This window comes from Kogia breviceps, chromosome 19, assembly GCF_026419965.1.
Source record: "Kogia breviceps isolate mKogBre1 chromosome 19, mKogBre1 haplotype 1, whole genome shotgun sequence".
Taxonomy (NCBI): Eukaryota; Metazoa; Chordata; class Mammalia; order Artiodactyla; family Physeteridae; genus Kogia; species Kogia breviceps.
This window is the reverse complement of record NC_081328.1, coordinates 16,235,715-16,263,355: the sequence shown is the minus strand read 5'-3', so window position 1 is coordinate 16,263,355 and position 27,641 is coordinate 16,235,715. Positions and strand designations below refer to the sequence as shown.

General features: G+C 34.7%; 1 protein-coding gene across 13 annotated transcripts in view; it reads right to left on the bottom strand.

Annotated features, from left to right (window-relative positions):
- NF1 (neurofibromin 1) overlaps positions 1–27,641 on the bottom strand; it is a 245,207-nt gene that overhangs the window by 172,308 nt on the left and 45,258 nt on the right. For 11 of the 13 annotated variants that reach the window (XM_059047829.2, XM_059047832.2, XM_067021108.1 and 8 more), the window contains 10 exons: positions 21,166–21,309; positions 19,349–19,432; positions 14,879–15,069; positions 10,675–10,781; positions 6,287–6,354; positions 5,967–6,042; positions 5,061–5,218; positions 1,574–1,747; positions 741–863; positions 411–485 (listed from right to left, as the gene is read on the bottom strand). In XM_059047829.2, the coding sequence (XP_058903812.1) occupies positions 411–485; positions 741–863; positions 1,574–1,747; positions 5,061–5,218; positions 5,967–6,042; positions 6,287–6,354; positions 10,675–10,781; positions 14,879–15,069; positions 19,349–19,432; positions 21,166–21,309 (1,200 nt within the window). The remainder of the gene's footprint in view (positions 1–410; positions 486–740; positions 864–1,573; positions 1,748–5,060; positions 5,219–5,966; positions 6,043–6,286; positions 6,355–10,674; positions 10,782–14,878; positions 15,070–19,348; positions 19,433–21,165; positions 21,310–27,641) is intronic. The other 2 variants (XM_067021114.1, XM_067021113.1) reach the window with 1 other exon arrangement.

The window sequence follows — 27,641 nt, the reverse complement described above, 5'->3', positions numbered from 1 at the left end:
TACTGCTACTTTTAACTTAAACAGTAAGGTAACAAATCAGAATGTATCAAATGCTGGGAAAGGGCTAAGAGTATTAAAATAATATGTGAAGAGCTTTGGGATGAAAATGTTAAATTATATTTTCCGTGGCACTGTTCTCAAGGGCTTCTGATCCAAATATCTTTTAAGTTTAATCTTTCCAAAGGATCCTATTAACTCCACCTTCCTCAATAAGGGCCCTGAGGTCAAGATTAAATATGAAAAATACAATTGTATATCAGTTATTAGATAGAATCATGTGAGAAATCTTCCTATATCATACATCTAAATTCAAAATCTTTTGTAAACCAAAACACCTTTCTTAAAAAGAAATAAAAAAGGAGTAAAGGAAAAAAAATTTTAAGTAATTTAGCAATACCTTTTGGACTTACATTGGTGATGATTCGATGGAGTGAATTTACCAGCACATAGTGAAATGTAGAAGGGGAATTCTGAGCCAGGCAGATCTACAGAGGAAAGAAAAAAAGTGATTATTACTTCTATGAGAAAAATATATAGTAATATATATGAGGACAAAAGAAACAACAAAAAGAAAGGTTTTTAAAAAATAGAATAAATTTTTAAGGTCTTGAAATTAACTTTAACATATAATAATGAGCAATACTGATAAAGGTGTAATCTATTCATTTTTCTACTCTTTTCACATTGAAAAGGATCAACAGCATCAGTAAACACAATTGGATCAAAACCAATGCTCTCACCTTAAAGTGTTGGTTGTTGTGAGGGCTTATACGAAAGCAAGAAACAAGGCAGTCAATCATTAGATCCACATCTGCAGGCTGACTGCCTCTTGAGAATGGTTTACTTGGATTAAAAAGCAGGTTCTATGAAAATCCCAATAGAAAACAAAAGCCTTTAAACAGTCATGCAGTATTTTTTCTACTAGTATTTAATAATAACACATCATCCACCCAGATGGCAGTAACATTTAGTTCCCAGACAAAACACAAAGCACTAATATTGTGGTTCACCAGTCTGACAAAATTCTTACTATACCATATATGGTTCCTTTCGGGACCAAATTTCTACATTATTTTAAACCCAAGTCTGAATATTTATGCTAATTTAAGAAAATGGGTTCATTCTGTGTTTTCTTCATATTCTAACCACTTTATGTAGCCAGAGGAACAGTAACAAAAGCAGGTCCTAAGAACTTAATAAAAGAAGACTCAGAACTTCTGTGTTGCAATGATCTTTGACAGTGATCTAGTATACTATTTATACTACAAGTTTATTCTTCATTTAACGTGGTTTTTGTTTTTTGTGGGTTTTTTTTGTTTGTTTTTTTTTTTTTGCTGTATGCGGACCTCTCACTGCTGTGGCCTCTCCCGTTGCGGAGCACAGGCTCCGGACGCGCAGGCTCAGCGGCCATGGCTCACGGGCCCAGCCGCTCTGCAGCATGTGGGATCTTCCTGGACCGGGGCACGAACCCATGTCCCCTGCATCGGCAGGAGGACTCTCAACCACTGCGCCACCAGGGAAGCCCCATTTAACGTTTTTTAAGTTTGTATAAGAGAAACAATAAGCATGTTACCTTAAGATCAACCACCATGGACTGAACTAGTAAGAAGATGACAGAGTTATCTTCCCAATTGATGTAGGTACTTGCTTTACACAGTTTGACACAGGCAATTGCAGCACTTTCAGTCAGTTGCCTGCTTCCTCCGTGGCCGGCAAGTGCTTTTCGTAGACTGTCCAGAAACAACTTCTACAAAATTCAAATACAGCAATTAGATAATATGTGAAGTTTCTCAGATTTCAGACTTACTTTAAAAAAAGTAGCAAATTAGCCTCTAAAAATTATACTCTAGAAATATATAATTGATATTGATATTTGTGGTTTTAAATTTCATAATTTAAGTAGATGTCATCATTTAAATGTTTCTTGAATCCAAAAAAAGGAACCTGTTCTTCCCTTTCTTTGTTGAATTATTAAAGGAACATGAGAAAACATCCTTCCCAAACAATGTAGTTGACTTCCCACCCCTGAATTTAACTGATCAAATTCTCTTTTTTATATGATCTTTAATTTCTAAATATTATACTTTCTTGGTTACTGTCTACCTCAAATTGTTCCATCTTTATCTAAAACTCCAGGCTATATTCAAGTTTCAGCCTTCTAACTAAGGATATATCTAAGGCTGTTCTATTGCTCTAAATTCCATTCCTCATAGAAAGTTATGCATTCTTGTGATCTCAAGCCCTCTCTACAGCTCATTAACAAATTTCTCCCTTTGGCCTTACTCCTAACTGAAAATAATACATCTATACTTACACACATTCTCAAATATAACATGCCAAAAGTTAAACTCACACAACAACAGCAGAATATACATTCTTCTCAAACACACAAGCAACAATTTCCAGGATGGACCATATGTTAGGCCACAAGTCTTAATAAATTTAAAGAGATTAAAATAATATATATAATCTTTCTGATCACAATGAAATGAAACTAGAAATCAACAGCAGAAGGAAAACTGGAAAATCCACAAATGTGTAAAAATTAAACACCCTTGGTCAAAGAAAAAAATCACAAAGAAACTTAGAAAATATCTTGAGACAAATCAAAGTAAAAATACAACATACCAAAAATGAAAGAAAACGGTGCTAAGTAGAAAATTTATAGCTGAAAACTCTTACATTAAAAAAGAAGAAAGTTCTCAAATCAATATGAAATAGAGAACAGAAAAACAGGGGAAAAATCAACAAAATCAAAAGTTGGCTCTTTGCAAAGGTCAAGAAATTTACAAACCTTTAGCTAGATTAAGAAAAAAAAAAGACTCAAATTACTAAAGATCAGGATTGAAAATGAAGACATTACTGTTTTTATAGAAATAAAGATTATCACACTATGAAAAATTATACACCAACAAACAGGATAATCCAGACAAATGGGCAGATTCCTAGAAACACACAATCTACCAAAACTGACTCACTAAGAAACAGAAAATCTAAATAGAACTATAACTAGCAAGGAGATGAAATCAAAAATAAAAAACCTCCCTATAAAGAAAAAGCCCAGGATCAGACGGCTTCACTGGTGAACACTCTATCAAGTATTTAAAGAAGAATTAACACTGGTCCTTCTCAAACACTTCCAGAAAATTAAAGGAGAAGGAACACTTCCTAACTCATCCCATGAGGCTAGCAATACTCTAATATGAAGGCCAGACAAAAACATTGCAAGAAAACTATGGACAAATTTCCCTTAAGAATAGCTATGAAAGAATCCTCAACACGAATTAGCAAACCAAATCCAGCAATACAGTAAAAGGATTATATACCATGACCAAGTGGGATTTATTCCTAGAGGACATGAATGGTTCAACAACAAAATCAATCAATGTAATACATCACATAAATAAAATGAAGGGAAAAAAATCATCACCATTGATGCAGAAAAAGCATTTGGCAAAATTCAACACCCTCCCATGACAGAAACACTGAATAAGCTTCCTCAACATGATAAAAGCTATATATGAACAACCCATAGCTAACATCATACTTAATGGTGAACAACTAAAAGCTATTGGTCTAATATTAGGAACAAGATATGGATGCCTGCTTTTGCCACTTCTATTAAACATACTAGTGGAAGTTCTACACAGAACAATTAGAAAAAGAAAAGGAAATGAGAAAAGAAAAAGAAATAAAAATCATCCAAACTGGAAAGGAAGAAGTTATCTCTGTTCTCAGATGACATGATCTATATGTAGAAAACCTTGAAGATAACACACAAACACACAAAAAGTCTGTTAGAGCTAATACACAAATTCAGCAAAGTTGTAGGATACAAAATCAACACACAAAATTCAACTGCATTTCTATACACCAGCAATGAACAATTTAAAAAGGAAATTAAGAAAACAATTCCACTTATGAAAGCACCAAAAAGAATAAAATACTTAGGAATTAACTTAACCAAAGAGATGAAAGACTTGTACAATGAAAGCTATAAAACAGTGCTGAAAGAAATCAAAGAAGATATAAACAGAAGCACATCCCACGTTCATGGATTGGAAACTTAACACTGTTAAGATGACAATACTATCCAAAGCACTCTACAGATTCAATGTAGTCCTTATCAAAACCCCAACAGTGTTTTTTGCAGAAATAGAAAAACCCATCCAAAAATTCATATGATATTTCAAAGGAAGCCAAAAAGCCAAAACAATCTTGAAAAAGAAGAACAAAGTTGGAAGACTCAAACTTCCTGATTTCAAAACTTACTACAGGGCTTCCCTGGTGGCGCAGTGGTTGAGAGTCTGCCTGCCGATGCAGGGGACACATGCCCCAGTTCGGGAAGATCCCACATGCCACGGAGCAACTAAGCCCGTGCACCACAACTATTGAGCCTGTGCTCTAGAGCCCGCGAACCACAACTACTGAGCCTGCGTGCCTTAACTACTGAAACCCGTGCACCTAGAGCCCGTGTTCCGCAACAAGAGAAGCCATCGCAATGAGAAGCCCACACACCGCAACAAAGAGTAGCCCCTGCTCACCGCAACTAGAGAAAGCCCATGTGCAGGAACTAAGACCCAATGCAGCCAAATAAATAAATTAAATAAATAAATAAATTTATTAAAAAACTATGTTTAATACTGTCCTTTCTGGTAAAAGAATGCAACTACAGGATTATTTTAAACCTTTAATCAATGAGTGTTATCACTGATATTATATTTTTCCTCCAACTAAATCTATGTCCAAGTATGTTTCTGCTAAGGACAGGAAACAAAAAAACCTACAATGATGCAACTAGAAATGGTCACCTGAAATATCATGCTTACAGAATGCTAAGCTTAAAGTAATATACACCTTGAGTAAAATAAATTGCTTCATGGGAATTCCCTGGCAGTCCAGTGGTTAGGACTTGGTGCTTTCACTGCCAGGCCTGGATTTGATGCCTGGTCGGGGAATTAAGATCCTGCAAGCCGCACGGTGTGGCCAAATTTAAAAAAAACAAAAACAAAAAACTGCTTCACATCTGGACATGATGGAAACAACTTTGCCCTCCTCACCTTATTCACGTTGTTTTCATCAACCACATCCTTGGATATATCCTGGATTATTTCTGGACACAAGATAAGGAGAATGATTTGTAGTGGCCAAACTGCTGCTTTACGTTTGGTGCTTTCAGCAAAACCATCCACTAGGTCAAAGAGTTTTTCTGCACACTCTATGTGAAAAATATAAATATTAAATGATATAATTAGATGAGAAGAAAATCTCTGGCATTAAATTAAAAGCTGGTGCTATCCAAAAACCCAAAGGCCACATTTTTAAAAGATAAACTTGGAAGTTCACTTAACTCAGAAAATTCATTCAATTCAAGCAATATTACATGGTTATGGTTATATTAGAAGAGGTTATATTGTCTATGTATTAGAACAGCTATCTTGATCCATCCTAGAAAAGTCCAAATTTTAGAATGGCCAAACTTGTATTTAGTCTCTATGTGCAGGGCCTTATGCAAAGTGTGATGTATCCAAGAAACGAAGACTGAATAGCTTCTCAAAGGGAATTACCAAAGCTCTCCAGGAGTCTATTCTCCTTCTGGCAGTTGTGTCTTGAGAATTCCAAGTGGGGATATTCCTACTTTACACACATCTCTCTAAATACAAACTAAAGCCTCAGAGCACACACAGAAAAAACGTGCTTCTCTACAACAAAGAGCCATCAGTATCCAATCTACAACTCTAATTAAAGATCAGAGCTTCATTTCAAACTTCCTTATCCATTTGCTCAAAGGAAAAAGGTTGAGGCTAATTTAGAAATATAAGAAAAAAATAGTATTTCCTATTTGACATAAGTTGAAAAGATTAAAAGCACCATAATAACAAAAATAACTTGGAAAATGATAGGTTTTTACCTCATAAGAGTTTAAAAGACAAAAACAAACAAACAAAAACCAATCTTATCCTTACCAGCCATATCAGTCTGTGGAATCTGGTATAGCTTTGTAAATTCATCTGGATAATTTTCTACCCAGTTCCAAAATGCCTACAAATAGCAAAACATATGTTTTTATGTCATATTTTCTTAATATAGTAAATAAAATAACATATGCCTCCAATTATATCACAAAATTCTAATTTCCTTCCGAAGAATATTGCAATGCAGTCTTCCTAAAAATTAATGTGAAATTATCACTCAAGTCATAACTCCTTGATTCAAAATACTGAAGACAGCAACACTTATAACCAAAAATTAACAAAACTTTAATATCAAAGAGGTTATTACTTACTTTTTCCAGGCTATTTATAACTGCTAACTGTGCAACTTTCTTTAGGGCTTTAAATTTAAATGCTGTTTCTGGAGAAAACAAAAAAGTTTTACAATTAACTCTAGTTCAATTAGTTAACACAAATACAATTCAGAGCTACCGGTAAAAATAACTTTCCTTTTATATACAAACTTTTGTTCCAGTATTATTTATAAGCAATGTAAAGGTAAAGATAATTAGTATAAGCCAAAACCTCACTGGTTATGTCCACTAAAGACCAAACTGAACCTTGAACTTCAAAGGTTGTTGTGAATTTTTTCCTTTGTTTTGTTTCTAATAATAACTACATTTTTAAAAAATGGATAAAATACACGGTCATTGTAGAAAATTCAAAAACTACACAGCAATCTAAGGGAAATTTAAAACATTATCTATGATTCTACCATTCAGAGACAATCACAGTTAACAGTTCAGTGAATTTTCTCCCTTCCCTTTTCCTATGCATGTCTAAGACAAATACATTTACCATAACTGAACAAACCTGTTCATATCAAACCTGTTCTTTACATTTCACATCATATCCCCAACTTTTTCCATATCATTAAAAATTCCTCATACATATATTTGATGGCTCTATATACAATAATAACTATTACTTGAACAATTACAACATGCCAGGTATTTTCAATCTAATATATTTAATTCTTTCAAAATCTTAATGCTTTCAGGTATTACAGATGAGCCAACTGTATTTCTGAGGTTACAGATCTAATAAATAATTGAATTGGGTTTCAAAGCCATAGTCTTTTCAGTATGCTTTGATGTCTTTCAGAATATTTAAGTCACTGTATTAAGTCACTGGTTATTTAAATATTTTCCAATTGTTGCATATTTAAGATATTTCCAATATTGCACTATTATAAGTAACATTAATACTTTTATATCCAAGTCTTTTCCACATTCTGATTATTTCTTTAAGGCACATAAATACCTAGAAAAAGAACTGTCCAAAGAGATGAATATTTTTAAGGCTCTTGATAAATACTGCCAACCTGATTTTCAGAAGGGTTGGGCCAAATGCCACTCCCACCAAGCAGCATATGAAAGTGCCCTTATCACATCCTTGCCATCATTAAATGTGTTCATTTCTTTTATTCTGCTTATTTGATTGTTCAAAGCAGTAGAATGCATTTTTAAAATAAGACTAAATATTTCTCCATATAAATATATTAGATATTTTAATTTCCTCTTCTATAAATGTATTGTCCACATTTATAAAAAGATTTATATCTGTAAAAGATGACCCTTCTATAAACTATATTACTGGTAACAGTCTCTTGGCAGAGAACTCCCCAGATGCACTTTTAATGAAGGGATGCAGGTACTTATTACAATTACATAAATATCTTTATAAGACAGAGATGAATCTATAAGTTATAAAATTGTCTAAATAATCCTTTAAAAGTCAAAGTCACTTTTTTTCCTGGACTTGGAAATGAGCAACTTGCTCTCCAAGTCAGTTTTAAAACATACCCTTCCAACCTTCTTTGCTCTTGCTCTCCTTTGACTTCCAAACAATAGCATTACACTTTACAGTGCTCTTGAGTCTTTTTGCCTTCCTATATTCATCAACTTTACTTTATGACACTTTCAATGTGTTATACATAGTAGTCTATTCTCAATTCCAATGTATAAATATTTTATTACTCCAGTCCTACAAGTTTCTGACTGGATACCCTACCAATACCTCAAACTCAACAGATCTAAAACTGAATTTATCATTTTCCTGGCCACCTTCTTCTCTGCTTTAACCAGCTTACTCTGTAACACTTGGTGATAATTCCCTTTACCATCACAAACCTAAATTAATCACCAAAAGCTATGCAATATATTCTACTTCCTAAATACCATATCAAATTAGTCTCCATCCTACCCCATTCCATCCAGACCTCCACTATCCTTATTTCTACCTCACGTTACTATACAACCAAGTCCCAGAAGCTCATGTAACTTTCTATCAAATCATCCTGCAAATTTCAAGCAAAGTGGCATATCTAAAATAAAATACTAATGAAGGTAATTTCCACCCAAAAGCCTCTGCATCACTTCCCATTGCCACTAAAATAAAGCCTAATAACCCATAAGCAAAACAGTATAGCAGTTAGGTACTTTGGTTCTAGAGACAGACAGATGTGACCCTGCCACTCAATAGCTGTATGACCTTGTAAATGTTACTTAAGCCTCAGTTTCCTCATCAATATAGGGGATGATAATAATAATATCTGTTCCACAGGGTTACTGTGAGTATTGATGAGAAAAGGCATGTGAAGAGCATAGCGTTGATATATCTGGCACGTACTGAAAATGCAACAAATGTTACTATGTTTTTATTAATATGATCTGACCTACTCTTGTACCTCTCTATATCTTGCTCTTTTCCTCTTAACATCTCCCACCCCCAAACCCATAGATACTTATTCTCTCACTTTATGCTCACTCTATTTAGCTTTGCCACACTGCTTTGCAAATAATCTGATAATATATTTGTCTCATAAACCAGGCCATGAGCTCCAAAGGGAGAGATTCAATACTTTGTAAGCCCAGCACTTAGCATGGTTCCTTACATACTGTTTCCCAACCAAAGCTGCTGAATCGAATTTAAAACACATCACTACTTTTACTATTCCATATTATAGGAAGTTTCCATTCCTTTCACCATTATCATGTAGAACCATCTTTTGCTGGTCTATTTAATATTAGCTTTATACTTCACATTTATCAGCATAAACTCTAAATTTATGATCATAAGGAAGCTGCATTCAATGGGGATAACTTACCATAATAAAAAGAAAGTAATTTATCCACACACTTAGTTTCTCTCATTTGTGCATGGAGAACCATCTCAATTAATTATTATGGATTAAACATTTCTAAGAAAACTGATCTTTTAAACAAACAAAATCCACAGGCACCCTGGACTAGATTTCCCAAATGTCACTGAACAGTTACGAAAAAAAAATCACAAAACCCCACTTACATTTCTTAAATTTTATACGAAGATTAAACCTCTAAATATTACCATTCACTTCCTTAACTTTTCAATCTTTAATGATAAATATTAAAATCTTGAAATTTCAACTGAATTGAGTGGTGGTTTATTATAATCTAAAATAATTGCTGCCCACTTGTCCGGATCTTGACATAATAGCTAAAATGATCCTTTTTTCCTTTATTAAAGTTGCTGAAAAGTGATTTAATTGTTGCTTGGTTTTATAATGGTAACGATCTAAAATCACAAATTCTGAACAAGGTAATATAGCTGGAACACAGCCTTATAGTACTCATCTATATAGATACAGCCTTTTTACATCTCTGGTGAGTAGTTGTTGAGTTTAAAGCAAATGTTAAGAAAACTAAACATGGTATTTTGAAAATTACACACTGTAGAACTGTTGAGGTTTTCAAAGTTAGTATAACTAAATCTCCTTTTAGGTCAGACATTAAAAAACATTATTGACAATTCCTATATCAATATACAAAGTAAAATAAAAATGAATGTGAATCATATACTATAAGGTTGCACATTTAAATTAGCCAGGATCCAATATTACATAAAATTAAAACACGATTTTTGTGAAATGAATTTAGGTATTTATACTCAGTTTATTAATAATACTCAATGATATCTGATTTATATTAACACATTCCTGCTTACCACAAAAATTCTCTCAATTCCTTCTGATAGTTTATTTCAATCAACATAATCATAGAAAGCACTTTCCAAAGCTTTAAAAACACACATTTTAGGCATTATAACATTCCCATGTATGACTACTATTAACATGTTCTACAAGGAAGCAAAACTAAGCACTGAAAGAGTAAAAGACTTTGTAATGCTATAAAGTCAGTCAGTAAGTCAATAACAGAACTGAAAACACAATATCAGAAATGAGATTCCTGACTCAATTTCTCCTCTCATCGTAAAAGCACAATCTTCTGGTTCCATCTGCAATGAAACTTATATCCTGCTAAGCTACCTGCTTTTAGCACTACCAATAGCTAAACAAATAGCTAATCTTCTATAACCTGATAGCTACCCTCAAGAGGTGAAATTCTAGAAAAAAAAAATAACAGCATCCTCACATTCTCTTTATTAAAAGCAAAAATTGTAGTTGAACAAAACATTCCATTGCGAAGACTTAAGATACTCATTTTCGCTAATGTATTGTTTTCAAAGGTTCAAAAATTACTGAACCATACAGTATTACTGTCCATTTCTCAAGGACATTTGCACTATAAAATCCACTTTGATGTTCTAGCTCAACACAATTAGTATAATTAGTACATTCAACATACTGGTTTTTCACCCACAGTGATTAATTTCAGATATATCATACATTTAAACTTACCCTTCAGGAGTCGTTTTAATTTTGCACAATCCACATTGATATACTGTAACAATTCTATATCATGAACATCAACATTGTCTTCTGAACAAACAGTCAATTCCTGTAACCTGAAAAGTAAAAACCAAAAATAATTTATCAACTGAAGTCTTAGGAGTCTGAAATTCTGAATTCAACAGACTCTTCTCACCCTAATGATGAGTTTATAAGAGAAAATACACATACAAAAATAAGAGAATAGGGCTTCCCTGGTGGCACAGTGGTTGGGAGTCCGCCTGCCGATGCAGGGGACGCGGGTTCGTGTCCCGGTCTGGGGGCGTCCCGTGTGCCGCGGAGCGGCTGGGTCCATGGGCCATGGCTGCTGGGCCTGCGCATCCAGAGCCTGTGCTCCATGGTGGGAGAGGCCACAGCAGGGAGAGGCCCGCGTACCACAAAAAACATAATAATAATGAGAATAAATTTTTTTATGAAAATATAAAGGAACATAACTAAATCAGGGGCTGTGATAAAAGAAACCGTGATAATCCAGTAAACTTCACAATGTACATCAAATCACCATGTTGCATAATATACAGAATTTAATATACAGAATTTTTATTTTAAAAAAAAGGATCACAGCATGCTGATAACTGCTGAAGCACAGTAAGAGATACTGGGTATTTGAAATACTTTCTCTCTGCTATGTGTATTTTAAAATTTTTTCTATAATATAAAATTCAAATATAAGTTAAAAAAAAGATAAATTGTATTAACCTCTATTCACATCAACTAGATTTCAGAAACATGAATCACATTGTATCTACATTCACAGAATACATTTACTTTGTATTTTTAAAAATGAGTAAGCCTTTATTCACTGCGCTTTTCAGTCTGTACGTGTGCTTATGTGATTATTTAATTAGTGTCCCTCTCTCACAGAACTTAAGCTTGTAATGACAAAAATCTTTCTAAACCCCAAATTTCCCTCTTATTAAATATGAAGTTACCAAAAATGCAGAAAAATTTAGCAGTTAACAAAAATATAGATGTTTAAACTGCTAAGAAATTCACTTAAGCCTAATAAATAAAAGAGGTTAAAGTTTTCTTCCTTTTTCACTAACAACCACACAGGTCAGCTTTTCAAAAGTTGGTACTGCTACTCTATTGTTGTGTGCTTCCTAATGAAGCTTGCTTATTTCAATTAATAGATATCAAAAATGTAAGCAATAGAATGAAATTACTAATTTTCATAAATGCAGATAGAGATGTGTGAAAAAGCACAAATACTACATGACCTTATTCAAAATATTAGCTCAAAGTATAACCATTTCAGTATAACTTAAAATTGACATTAATCATCACACTAAACCTTCAGTTGCTAAAAATGAAATCAATGCTATTTCTTCCATCTCAAATTCCTCTTTCACTCACTTTAGCCCATAGATGTATAGCTAACATTAAAATTATTCTAAGCACTTACACTAATGTTCTTCTTATCATCAGGGTGAGAAAAGCTTAGCAGTTCACACTGGGAATGAGAAGGTCCTCAAAACTGATTTACATGCTACAAATTCCACAGCTGCTGCAAAGAGCCTAAAAATATGGAATATGACTCCTTAGGAAACACAACTTAATAAATCAGCAACACCAACTTTTGAAAAGCTAACTCTTGTGGTTGTTTGTGAGAAATGGAAGAAAAGTTTAATTCCTTTTATAGTCCAGTTTTTACAACAAGGAAGGAACATTTTGTGAATTTATAAGGCAGAGAAATCAAATAAAGGGTAGTCTGGGCAAAAGAAATGAAGTGGAAAACCTATCACTAAAACATCTAGAAAAACTAGGTAAACTGAACAACAAAAAGATAGTTTAAATGTATAGAAATAGGGGCTTCCCTGGTGGTGCAGTGGTTGCGAGTCCACCTGCCGATGCAGGGGACGCGGGTTTGTGCCCCGGTCCGGGAAGATCCCACATGCCGCAGAGCGGCTGGGCCCGTGAGCCATGGCCGCTGAGCCTGCGCATCTGGAGCCTGTGCTCCGAGAGAACACAACAGTGAGAGGCCCGCATACCGCAAAAAAAAAAAAAAAAAAGCTAATGTTAATCCTAAAAGAGAAACATCCATAGACAGGTAGAATGGTCAAGCGCAACAAATTTTCATGATACTGATTCATCTAGTACATACGAGGTATAAAATCAATCTTCAGAAAGAACTGCCATTCCTGTTCCTTGCATATTTTGCCACCTAATGCTACAACAGCAGTGTCACAGAATAACCCCATCTAAATTAAACCATCATAATGGTCTTTTAGGTAAGTGACCCTCTAATAATAAGATCAGCTCCTATTTCTGGCACCAACTAAATGAAACAGCAAATGTGGTTGTCTGAAACATGAATTTCATAGATCCCATTACTGAGCAGTCTGTCCCCTGAAAGCTAAAGAAACTGGCTTATTCTGGAGACATTTAACTACTACTCTGCAAACAGTGAACTAGATTCAGGAAATACCCAAAAGTTGTCTATTTTTACACGTGCCAATGCTGCAAAATAAAACCTATGGTGACTAGAAGATTTTTAGAGTTTTCAGAGGTGACACATTTGCTGTGTTTTATTAAAGCAATTCATGTTTGGATAGACTAAAAAACACTTTACCCTTTTGATCATTTTCTACCTTCAATGTAAGATTATTTCAAGCAGTAAGACTGGTCTAGTAGTCACCTAAACAAAGAAGGAGTTTGGTTTTGTTTTTTATCATTTTAATGCATCCTATTACCTAGGTGTTTGCTACCTTGCTGCTTCAACCAGTGTACCATTTACTCAGAATATGAGATGTTAACACTCAAGAGATTTCATGAAGACATTGTTCAACTGTATAACCATTACCCTACATTATCAGTCATAACATTAGATAAAATTTTAATTTTCTTTGCACCACAATTCTCATGAGAGGTTGGAAGAATACTGTTGCCCAGCATCACGATCAAAGAAATGCCATTTTTTATTAAAAAGACTGCAGGATTTTGAAGTTAGCCAATTCCGTCTAAAAGCCACAGCACAAATTCTCATACTATGATGTATGTTCTCATTCACATCTGTTGGAAAACAACATAAGAATGAACTAAGCTAATGGACGTCCACTGCTCACACAACGCGACAAATCAAAGATGCAGGTGCCATTAAGCAAAGGTGATTGTTTTTATTTATTCTGCGTTAGTCTTTGATCCACTGAATCACTAGGTGATTTAGGTTATACTTCCTACTTGGTCTTAATTAGGGACCCATTTGACTCTACTTGCATGAGAAAGGCAAATCATCTGCATGAAATTAAGATCCAGAGTTACCTGCTACCATCAGCTACAGTTCTACACCCATTTCTCCATCTCTAGCATTATCACAATGAATGATCACATGATGATTTCTAAGCATCAATAAAAGCTTAAATTATACTTATCATACAATTTTAAAGCACAGCAGTGGATATTATTAAAAGAATTTCATCAAAATGCGGCTAAAATAGCGGTACCAGGAAGCAGCCGGGCACAATAAAATGGACAGACTGTGAAGCCAGCCGAACTTCGAAGTTTGGGGTCCTCCATTACTTGGCACAGCACCTTGATAACTTCTTTAGTATTAGTTTGCTTACCAATAAAGTGGGGTATCACTTACATTTCAGGGATACTGTGAAGATCAAACAGCTTAGCACATGCTGTAAGTGCTCAACAAATGGGAGATTTCACAGTTCATACACTTAAAATACAGTTCACTTTCTAGAATTACTCATTTCCTTGTGCTTCCACATTGCTGGTTTGGTTTTTTGTTTTGTTTTGTTTTTTGATAACTTAGGAGCTTGTGATAAGGATCAGAGTGTTAAGATCATTAGAATTCTGACTACTCATCAATTATTCTGATTGACTAATTTCATTACAAGGAATAATACCGTAAAAAGCCAAACCCAAAATGTATACCTATCAATAGTATTTACAAAAAAAAAAAAAAAAAAGCCCGGTCATGGGTGACTTTTTTCTCCTAAAATTTAGACTTTCAAGTTTATCATAGTACTCAATTTAACTGTACCCACCAATAACATAACATTACAAAATAAAAATTTCAAAGAAATCAATGCATAAAATTTCAACAGAAGCCCAGGTTAAACTCATTTCTGTCAACTTTTTACTTTTATGTAGACAAATTTTATATTACTTACAACATTCCTATGTAAATGTACACACTAACCTGGTAGAAATTCGACTAAAGACTGCATTGAAGTTGTTGCAGCTGAGAGAAAATAAAACCCCAGAGGCAGAATTCCGAAGTTCAGCTGCATGTTGGTTTCCCTCACGACAAGTGTGAAGAAAATGGCAGATTTCTGGCAGCAACTGTTTGACCAGCATCGTTTCATCTAACCTCATCGTGTCCTTTGGTTGCTAAAACAGAAATAATCACATAATTCTAAAACTTTCTTAAACTTACCTGTAAATATTTTCTATTATGGAAAATTTCAAACATACATAAGAGATGAAACAGAATAACGAACACCCATATACTCATCACCTAGATTCCACAATTGTTAATATTTCATCAAGTTTGCTTTATCTATCTACAATTAGTTTAATAAAGAGGGTGGTTCCATCTTACACTTCTTAATCACAAGAAAAGTCCAGGTACCCCCATCCACCCTCCTCAGCACCCCAATTTCTGCTTGTTCCCCTGTTCATCAAATCCCTACATAAGCCCTTCCCTTCCTGGGAATCCCTAGCTTATTGTGAGTCCTAAATAAACTTTACTCATATTCACTGGTGAGTACACTGTGTCATCTGTCTCAACATCCAAATTAATTTCTGGGTGAGCAATCACATCTACCTTTGGGCAGACTGACCAAAACAGATAGACATTACTTATTACAAATAATTTTGTTTCGGTTTAACCATTTCAAAGTAAATTACAAACATCATTACTTCACTACTAACTTACTTCGGCATCTCTAAAATATAAGAAAATTCTCCAATATAACTTCAAGGCAATCATCACACCAAGGAGAAATAAAAAATTCCCTTAGATCAGCTAATACCCAAACCGTATCCAAATTTCCACAACTGCCCCCTAAATGTCTTTCATGGGTGTTCTTGTTTTATTCAACCAGGATCCAAAAACGGTTCACAGATAGCAGCATGATTGTAACATTCCTTTAGTCTCTTTATCCTAAAACTATTTCCCCCTCACACACCATATAGATCATTTTTATTTTCCATAACATTGACTTTTTTTTAGAAAATATACCAGTTGCCTTAAAAAATGTTGCATATTATTGATCTGATTATGTCTTAGTGGTGAAACTTGTTCTTCTAGTTGTTATATTTTCTGTTAAGCTGGAATCTAAATATAACAGTCTGATTAGATTCAAGTTAAACACTAGGTAGAATTCACTACAGTTCGTATTACATCACATCAGAAGTACATAATGCCAGGTGGTCTCTCTGTTAATGACACCAAGTTTGATAACTTTGGTGTTAACACTGAGGTTTCTACTTTGTAAAATAAATCTCTACAATTAACAAAATAGCCAATGGATAAACTTCCCTTAGTTGAAAATAGGCTGTTCCACATCAGTATTTTACCTAACGGCTTTAGTATCCTTATATGAATGACAATTTCGATAATACCAAGCGTGATGACAAAGAACAAATTTTTGTAAGTGTGCTATGATCAAATCTGTAATTGCATTCCAAAAGCTTTCAGATGCAAATACATTGAAATATTTGGATAGTAAATAAACAGATATCACAAAAACCTGCAAAATTTGAGTTACAATGCTCTTTCTTATTTATAGGCTAACCAGACAATACAGGTGTTGAAACCAACTCCAATTAATATACAAATAAAAATTATAGAAGTGCTCAATCTTTTGAATAATGGTCATATATACAAGATCAAAAATACTTAAGATTCCTCAAGTTCTACAAAATTTTACTCATAAAACTTTGGTTTTAATCATGATATTGATAAGTATTTGTTCACTTTCATTCAGCTAGTTCAACTACTAATACGATAAATATGTATTATAGGGCTCAATTCTTAAACTGTCTCAACTTAACTTTGATCTAAAAAGGAAAATCAATAACCAACAAGGACCTACTGTAAAAAAAAAAAAATTTTAATGAAAAATAAAATAAATAAGTAAAAGGAAAATCAGGACACAACCATAAAGTCATTGAAGGCTATCCAGAAAAACACAGCTGTTCAATAATATGAATAGTATTATTTTTAATTATAAATTTAATTTAAAAATTTATACATTTTCAATAGAGCAGAGCAAGCTAATATATATTTTATGTATTATAAAAGCTGTACTGGGCTTTCCTGGTGGCGCAGTGGTTGACAGTCCGTCTGCCGATGCAGGGGACGCAGGTTCGTGCCCCAGTCCGGGAAGATCCCACATGCCGCGGAGCGGCTGGGCCCGTGAGCCATGGCCGCTGAGCCTGCACGTCTGGAGCCTGTGCTCCGCAACGGGAGAGGTCACAGCAATGAGAGGCCCGCGCACCGCAAAAAAAAAAAAAAAAAAAAAAAAAAAAAAAAAAAAAAAAAAAAAAAGCTGTACCATGCCCACTTAGTAGGGCTTCAATTAAGCTATCTCCAAAGAGTATCAAATTAAACAGGGGTCATAGCTAGTGGGAAGCAGGTGCATGGCACAGGGAGATCAGCTAGGTGGTTTGTGACCTCCTAGAGGGATGGGATAGGGAGGGTGGGAGGGAGGGAGACACAAGAGGGAAGAGATATGGGAACATATGTATATGTATAACTGATTCACTGTTGTAAAGCAGAAACTAACACATCATACTCCAATAAAGATGTTAAAAAAAGTTAAACAGGGGTCAATGATATCAATGATCATTATCCAAAATACCTTTACCACTCACTACCTCTCAATTATAAATGTTAATGGAGAAAAGATGTAGAACTGAAGAGGCAATAAACCAGCCTACCCCCATTCAAACATGGGTGTCACTGATATATTGGCATCTACAATCAAAGTAATAAGACCACTACAAAGAATTGATTCAAGATAAATAGAAAAATTGTCCACCTTCAAAATTCCATCATCCTATTTAACAGATTTTTTGCTCTTTCACTCCATTTTACAAATGAACAGCCCATCACAAATTAATACATAGCACAAAGCTAAAACAGAACTAGCTCGTCCTCAATTTAAGAAGAAAATTTATAAGCACTGTCACACAATTTTGGAATGTGGACAAGGGTCAATAAAAGAATTTAAAACATTATGCTTAGGTTTTGTGGCCTATAGTCTTAAATATTATACTTCTCTTCCATAAGGATACATCATTGTATGAATGTAATTATTTTTTTCAATTCCCTACCCTACCCCTTTTCCAACTCCCGACACTACCCCTTCTTTAAACACTATGACTATTCTCTCTGTTCTCAATTGATCAGTCCTCATATGTCAAAGTCCCTTCCCATCTAGTTTTACTATAAAGAACAATTATAACATATGTGGAAGAGAGAAGCAATTCTGAATAAAAGCAAAAGATGGGTCAAAGGAAGAGACATTATAATCTCAGAAGAAATAAATTAACTCCAATACATATTGAATAGACAGATCTTTAAAATGGAGGTATTAAATTTATATATTTATGTAAACTCCTACCATTTTCCAGGAAGAATTAAAGCTACTGAAGTACAGAAGCACCTTTATACAACAGAAACATTCTTGGGGACTTCCCTGGTGGTTCAGTGGTTAAGAATCCACCTGCCAAGGCAGGAGACGCAGGTTCTATCCCTGGTCGGGGAACTAAGATCCCACATGCTGAGGGGCAACTAAGCCCGTGCACCACAAATACTGAGCCTGCACACCGCAACTACTGAGACCGCGCACACTGGAGCCTATGCACCACAACCAGAGAGAAGCCTGTGTGCAACAACTAGAGAGAAGCCCGCCTGCAACACCTAGAGAAGGCCGCACGCCGCAATGAAGAGCCCGTGCACCGCAACGAAGATCCCGCATGCTGCAACTAAGACCTGACGCAGCCAAATAAATAAATAACCAGAAATATTCTTGAAAAACTTCTAATTAAGTCATGGTTGAAAACTCTGAGATAACTATTTAGAGGAAACATGAGAAACAATTGTTTTGTACTCAACTATTCCTCCACATATCTATTTTATATGTTCATATTTACTTAACAAGTGTTCTTAAGGTAGAATCTATCACAGTAATAGTAATAGTTTTAATTTTTTAAGTTCTCTTTTACATAGATTTGAAAAGTAAAATATAAAATCAGATTCACACAGGGGGAAACAAGATTCTCTTGGTCTTTAACATCACATTCTTTGACAGCTAAGCAATGCCACAGGCCTAACCAACTGGAGAAATTAGTTAAATGAAATAGTGACTTTTCCACAAAATTTTTTCTAGAAAACCTGAGAGAGAGAGAGATGTGACTCAAGCTTAACACTTTATAAGTAATCTTAATATCTATTTAATTTACAAAAGATGAGAATATAATTTTTTCTTGAAAACTTCTCTATGCTACCCAGTCAGCCCTGTTAACAAAATTCATTTTCATGTGTCTTAGACAAAAAGTCCATGACTCTTCTCCTTGTCCACACCTATGCTTCAGTACATCAGATCATTCTCAAAACTGAATGCACAAAACCTGCCTATTCAAGAATAGATTTACTCACCCCAGCAAGACATTTTTCCAGTGTATCCAATATAATCAACTGAGAGAGATATAAATTTTTTTCAGCAGCTTCTCCAAATATTCTCTAAAAGAAAAGATATTCAGAACACTAAAAGTTGGTTATTACTCTCCACTACAAATCAGCACACATCTGAAAAGTGAGGGACTAAGGATCAAGAAAATCAATAGATAAATCATTGTATCTATATTATTTCTGATTTTATCCTAATGCTCACACAAAATAAATACTCAGGCAAACAATCTGCCATCAGCCTGCCACAGTAAAAGATACTCTGGGTTATACTTTAAAAATATGTAGTAAATGTACTTTGAAACAAACAGCATTAAAGAGATGGTAACATTAGGAAAATCCCATGTTCTGTTATTTTTTAAGTAAAATTTAGATTCGAACAATATAGAAAAAAATATGTAGGATTTAGATACACATATAGATCTTTACCAGAATCTTGAACTGAACATTTAACCACACTTTGATGCCACAAAATAATCAAAGCCTAACTCTTACAGCAACAAAATGCTGTAACACCAATTAAAGCAAGTTTTAAGCATTCACTATCTCTAAACCAAATACTACACTATTAACAGCAGACTATGGTGTCCACAATTCAGTTTACTCAATAAGCACTAAATGAATGCCAGTATCTCAATACTGTTTTTGTTTTTAAAAGAAGGGTCCAAATACTAAAACATTTTCAATCTGAGAACATGGCCACTTATCTATAAATGCAAAATCCTATCTGTATGACCCACACACTATGCAACAGAAGAGTTCCATAAAATCTTAAATGTATTTCTGTAAGTCACTTTACATATTTATAAAAGGTCCTTTTTTCAGAAAATCTTAATTTTTTTCCATAAAGAGAAAATATGATCACCCACTCCTCCAGTTTACCAATTTTGTAAGCCCGGGGTATCTTCCAATCAACTTTTTAAAAAGAAAACACACCAAAGATGATGTGACTATGAAAATGGTACTGATTTTCACAATCTACAACCAGAAATCAGTTTCACTGCTCAATGCAAATAGTATAAATTGTGGTTATAAGTGCTCAAAACAAGCAGAGCAGTTTGGAGTTAATCAAGAAATATCCAGATCAGTTGTTCTGAACTGAGTTATGAGGAAATTTTAGATAGAAATTGACACAGAGAAAAGAATCACCTTACAGCAAGAGGAGAAATAATATGTTCAAAGGTACAGAGAGAAAACAGTTGGAGTACCTTGAAGTCTAGGGAATGTAAACAGATTTTATAAAACAGGAAAAAAGGGGGCAATTATGAGCTTTTGACAGTGGAAATACTTGATGAAATAGGTATTTGAGGAAAACTGTTTCAACACAGGTTCTCTACCATGGAATCTGTCACAGGTTACAGGATGAAGGAAATAAAACAGCATCTTCACAAAAACAATCTCACATTTTAGGACTACAAAGTTATATTTTATTCACCATCTACTTAGGACTGGGACAATCTGATATGTAAATATTCAAATGAGAAGCTAAGGAAAAGATTTTAATAGATTACTATGGTCAATTTAAATATGACAAAATCTATATGAAATCCTAATTCCAGAAAAATGGAACAGTAGATAGGGTCACAAATAAGACAAGTATCTAAGAAAAAGAATTAAAATCTAAAAAGAAAGTTAAAAGGTTACCTGTGCTCATCCATAAATTAAGATGAATGTTTATATCCAGAGTCCACAGAATATGACTTTACATACTTCAAAATATGCTGTTCCAAATTTTAAAATCAAAAACAAACCAAATTCTCCCGTAAAACAGTAATGCAAACACTCACCATATTGTTAACATTCTTTAAGATAGTGGTGAGGCCGCTTATAACCAAAGAAAACTTGTATTTGGAAATATTGATAAGACATTCCTTGTTGTGTTCGGTACTGACTTTGGTATGTGTGTTCTGCTGTCCTGTCTTTATTGGAAGCTGAGGAAAAAAAAAAAAAAAAAGTTAGCTTACATTTTTAAATGACTACCGAGAACTCTATTTCTCATTGAAAATCATGAGATATTAGGAAAATTTTATCAACCACAATTACCTATATTTGTATCTCAAGCTCCAATTTTCAATATATAAAGGAATTTACAGCAAACCTAAAATTCTTTAGAAATTTCTATTTTTGCAGCTTTCTTTCTAGAAGTCATAAATTTCTATCTACAAAATTAAATCTTTACCCAGCACTATGTAAGACAGTATGATGACTCACAGAAATAGAGCTACTTCCTTGTAGCTAAAAATTATTTCAGAGAAAAATGTCTGCAATAAAATGCAATCTTTTCTTTTATATATTGATCTCAAGCATTAAAAGAACAATAGACCAAGAAAATCTATGCCTTAGACCTCTAGTCAATAATGGCAAATAATGGCAGACTGTGCAGAAAAGAAAACAAACTGTATAGCCTGGAATATACATAGTAAGACTGATTCAGGTACGATAATCACCCTCAGGTTCACAGCTGAGGGAGTAACAGAACAACAGAGATAAATCTCATGGAAAAAAATATCTTTTAAGGGAGATATTATATTTATATTTACCTATATTTATATGAGAATGAACTAAGTCACATTACCAGGAAGTTCATCTCTACCCTGTTTAAGAGCAGCATTCTGTATTGAAAGCATCACGAATATATTTACTGTTTAAATATTAAATCCTGCTAACACTAATAGAGAACACTGATGAGGTTCCTCCATGAAGAAACAAACCTGAGTCCAGCTTCCTCATTTTTTAAAAAAAATGGTGCAACAGGGCTTCCCTGGTGGCTCAGTGGTTAAGAATCCGCCTGCCAATGCAGGGGACACAGGTTTGAGCCCTGGTCCAGGAAGATCCCACATGCCGTGGAGCAGCTAAGCCTGTGTGCCCCAACTATCGAGCCCACGTGCCTAGAGTCCTTGCTCTGCAACAAGAGAAGCCACTGCAATGAGAAGCCCGTGCACCACAGCAAAGAGTAGGCCCTGCTCGCCACAACTAGATAAAGCCCATGTGCAGCAAGGAAGACGCAATGCAGCCAAAAATAAATAAATTAAATAAATAATTTTTTTTTTTAATGGTGCAACAAAAGGTGGAAAGAGACCAAGCAGCATGCCCAAGTTTGCTTAGTCAGTTAATAATGTGACTAATTTGATGGTAAAGAAATACTAAATAAAAGAGGGGAAGCATGTTTAAGGTTTAGAAGATAGGGCAGAACAGAAGCTACAGAATTATATAATGTTACAAGATTATGGAAAGAAAAAAATCTAAAAGACCAAAAAAAGAGGATTGTAGAAGATGGCAGTGGCTGCACCAAGAGGAAACTGTAATGTAAACTGTGGACTCTGGGTGATTATGACATGTCAATGTGGGTTCATCAGTTGTAACCAGTGTACCACTCTAGTGGGAAATGCTGATAATAAGGGAGTCTGTGCACGTGTGGAGGCACACAGCGTATGGGAAAACTCTTTACCTTCCACTCAATTTTTCTGTGACCCTAAAACTGCTCTAAAAAATAAACTGTCAAAAAATGCAAATAAATACCCATAAGATCTTTTACATTTGATATTAAGAAAATTAAGAATTGTTAATATCCTTAAAAAGAGAGAAAGAGAGAGAAGATGGCAGTGGCTGCAATGTAACTTGTGAATCTCCCCAAATCCCTCTGTGAGGGTTCATTTTACATGTCAACTTGATTGGATCATAGAGTGAACAGATATTTGGCTAAACACTATTTCTGGGTGTGTCTCTGAGGGTGTTTCCAGATGAAATTAGCATTTGAATAGGTGGACTCTGTAAAGCAGTTTGCACCCCCTCCAATGTGGGTGGGCATCAGCCAATCCACTGAGGGCCTGAATAGAATAAAAAAGGCAGAAGGAGGAAGAATTGGTCCCTTTTACTTAACTACTTAAGCTGAGACATTGATCTCCTGCCCTTAGTGTTCCTGGCTCTCAGGCCTTCAGATCCTTCTATCTCCCCTGTATTGGTTCTGTTTCTTTAGAGAACTCTAATACACCCCCTCATAAAATAGCAAAGAAGCTAGAATCGCAAAACCCATGGACCATATCTACATCAAAATTAGGGGACAAGGCACCCCACAATAACCAAAAGACAAGCAGCAAATAAGAACAAACCACTTACAGCTACAAAACTGGTGTGGTATAAGCCTCTGTGCAAGAGAGAGCAGGGGGAAGCAGAACTTCTGATGGATCTGACAAGGAAAATCGCCAAACTGCATTACATCCTCAGTGAAAAGTACAGCAGGACAAGTTTAGAAGCTTAGCTAAAATACAGGGGTTTTTGTACACATGGTAATTGGCACATGTGTGCAAAAGGTCTACAATAAAGTCTGAAAAGAAGAAAGCACACTTTAAACTATCACTGTCTAATAGAACTTTCTGTGGTTAGGATATTATACTATCTCAACAATGCTCATTACAGTAGCCACAAGCCATATATGGCTGTTAAGCACTTGTTGTGTGCTAATAACATAGCACATAACATTGGCTATGTTATGATGTGTTATAACATAGCACAACATCATTGGCTAATGCAAATGATGAATCAAATGTTTAATTTAATTTTAATTTATTTTACTTAAATTTAAGTAGCCATTGTATCCACTGGACAGCACAGTTCTAAACTAACCAGCTAAAGAAACACTTCCTTCAAGGATGAAGCCCATGCTGAGAAGAAATTGCTGAGATTCACTCCAGACTGAAACAAGAACAACAGGGCAAAAGAAAAAGATCCAGATAAAGGGGGAAGAGAGGAAGGAAGCCAAGAGAGCTCACAAAGAATGAGATGACGTATTCGTTTAATTTCATGAAAGCAATTGAAGAGCTCTAGAGCCATGAAGATAGAAATTATCCTGGCCCACATTTCTCTCCTACCAATTCAGGAAAACTAATTTCACATAAAAATGAGCAACAGAAAACACTGGAGTCAAATCATACATGAAGTTATTTTGAGAAAAAAGAATAAGAGACAGAATAACATTGCAACAGAAAATGAAGACATGCCAAAAAGATATGCTAAAAAAAAAAAAAAAGATATGCTCACCAACAGATGAAACTGTAAATTATTAATTCAAAATGAACCAAGAGAAATTTTTTAAATGACTAAAGATATGAAATAACAAATTAGAATTACAAATAGAAATAAGTTGACAAAACTCAGGAAAGAATTAGAAGAAAAAAGAAAAATCATTTCAGAAGTGAAGACTAACCAGAAGATATCAAAGAGTGAATAAAACAAAATATAGTACTTCCCTGGTGGCACAGTGGTTAAGAATCTGCCTGCCAATGCAGGGAACATGGGTTCGAGCCCTGGTCCGGGAAGATCCCACATGCCATGGAGCAACTAAGCCCATGTGCCACAACTACTGAGCCTGCGCTCTAGAGCCCGTGAGCCGTAACTACTGAAGCCTGCACACCTAGAACCCATGCTCCACAACAAGAGAAGCCACCGCAATGAGAAGCCCATGCACCGCAGCAAAGAATAGCCCCTGCCTGCCTGCAACTAGAGAAAGCCTGCGCTCGGACATGAAGACCCAATGCAGCCAGAAATAAATAAAATAAATTTATTTAAAAATATATATATAATGCTTTAAGAGAAAAAGAAGGTAAATAGGAGGAAAAGAAAAATGAGATGGGATTTGCAATAAAGTGACAGAGAAGATAGGCAAACAAGATCCAACATATGTATAACAGGAGTCCTCAAAGAAGGAAATCAAATCAATGGAGTAGAATGAATATTAGAAACTAGACTTCAAGAAAACATTGCTGAAATTTTTCAAAAACACTTGAAACTATGTATTTAAAGGGCATACCGCATACCTGGAAAAACTGACCCAGAAGGACCAATACCAGGGCATATTTTAGTACAACTATTGACCTTCTGTGAACAGTAAAAAAAAAAATCCTTTGAACATTCAGGCAGAAAGAGAAAGCCACTCACACAAAAAACAAAAATTAGACTGTCATCAGACTTTGACAATACTACATGCTAACAGAAAATGAAAAACATTTTAATATTCTCAAGAGAAGATAAAGTAAACCAAGGATTTTATATGCAGGCAAACTGACTCCCAAGTACAATGGACAATCAAACTGTTCTGAACTGCAAGAACCCAGGAAATATTGTTCCCTTAAGCCTTTCCTGAGGAATCTACTAGAGAATATACTTCAGTCAACCAAAATAACAGGAGACACATCCACATTACGAAGGACCATTAAATACACATTTATTAAAAGAACTGAGAATAAATGATGATAGTAAGAGGAAAAACACACTATGTAATTGCTATGTGTAATGACAGTATGGATACAGTACAATTATCAAAAATGGGGAGAGGGTAGTGAGAGTATACAAAAAGTAGGATGTTTCCTGATTACCTTATGGTACTAAGAGTAAAAGGGTATTATTTTAAACCAAATGCTGGCTGAGGAGATGAGAATAAGTTACTAGCTGTTTCAATATTGCTTACAGAAGAAAACCACTATATAACAACTTCCCCTCCCAAGAAAGGGAGGAAATTAGAGTACTATACAAAGGCATCAATATAAAAGTAACCAACAGAACAAAAATACAAACTGCTGGTTTGTGCTGGGTAAGCAGTGGCACAAGCCCACCACCAGATGCTTAGGTGAAAACCTACAGAGGGGGTAACTAAACCCAGCAAGAGTTTCCCATGTGGGTCTCTTCAAGCTTCTCCTTCACAGTCCCACTTCAGTGGCTGGACATAGTTGGCTTCTCAGATTTCCCTAAAAGCTCCAACTTGTCTACTCAATGCCACTGATTTAGAGGATCTGACTAGTGACTCCTTCTCTGATCCTCCAATTCCCCCTTCTAGATCTTCACCCCACGAGTCCTCTCAAAATTGTATATGGTATAATTTCCATAGTAAGTCCCTTCCCACATTATACAATCAGCATCCCTGACTGAACCCTAATACACAAACCTTCTGAAATACCAAAAAATACGCTGGGAGAGCAAATAACAGACCACACAATTAAAAATGACTTAAATAAGACTTGTATAAATATAAATGTAACATAAAAAATATGACAGAAATGAGTCCAAATTCATCAAACTATGGAACAGTCTCCAGGATATATCTTTAAGTTAAAAAAACAGGGTGAAGAAAAGAGTATACAGTATGCTACCATTCATCTAAGAAGTAGGAGGAGAAATAAATACACACACACACACCTCTTCACACATACAAAAACAGAAGGATGAAACTTAAAAACTTTTAAGTGATTACCTTTAGGAAGTGAAAGAAAATAAAGGAGAGGTGTTGAGGATAGAATCTATAGTCCCTGGTTTTTGTAGATTTTATTGTGAAATTATGTAATTTATGTAAATATAAAATTAAAATTCTAAAAAATAAAATAGAAATCAAAAATAAACAAATGAACTGAAATCTGTGTCCAAATTTTTAATGGCATAGTCACAAAGAGAAGAACTATTCTGTTATTTTAAATCATATTAGGTCGACTTCCTAATGGAATATACTCTAGGGACAAAAAAATGAAGATAAATCTTGATCCTGTATGTATTGTGGGATCATGAAAATAAGTGATTTGGTGATATATTAATTCTTTCACTACTGGTGTCATTAAAAACTATGACTCTCAGTACAGGAGAGGAACAATAAAGTAAAAACCCTGTAGTCTTGAATTGGAACTGGAAGTATCTATATCAATTCTTAATGTAGTTTTATCTTGTATGAAGAAAATAAAATATATTTTTCTCTCTTTGTTTGCTGAAAATGCCTAGAAACAACGACCAACCCTGCAGTAATGATCTTGAGATTCCATTTCCTGGTAAAAGGAATTGGGACTCCTTCAGAAAATGGCTGATTCCACATCTGAGGCAAAAAGGTACATGATGAACCTGGAACACTTTGTCATACCAGATAGCAATAAAGCTGCCAAAGAAAGCTATCAAAGGGTCGAGTCAAAAAGACTCAGGAATAAATTTTGAGGAGGCTCCCACTGACAAAAAATGGAATAATCTGAACATTGTTAAGGACACCAATTTTAATTTATTGAAACATCAAATATGTTTTAATCCATACTTCTGCTTCCAAGGCAGAGTAATTCACAGCAAAACAACACCTCCCTCCCCCGAACTCACACACGCACAAAAAAGAAAAAATACAAAAATCAACTGTTTAAAGATTTTAGAGAGCTACTGAAGGAATGAGGACTAGAGAGGCTAAGTTTCCAAAAAAGGGTGAACTATGGAGAAGTAAGGTGATGATCTTCAGCAGCTGTTTCTT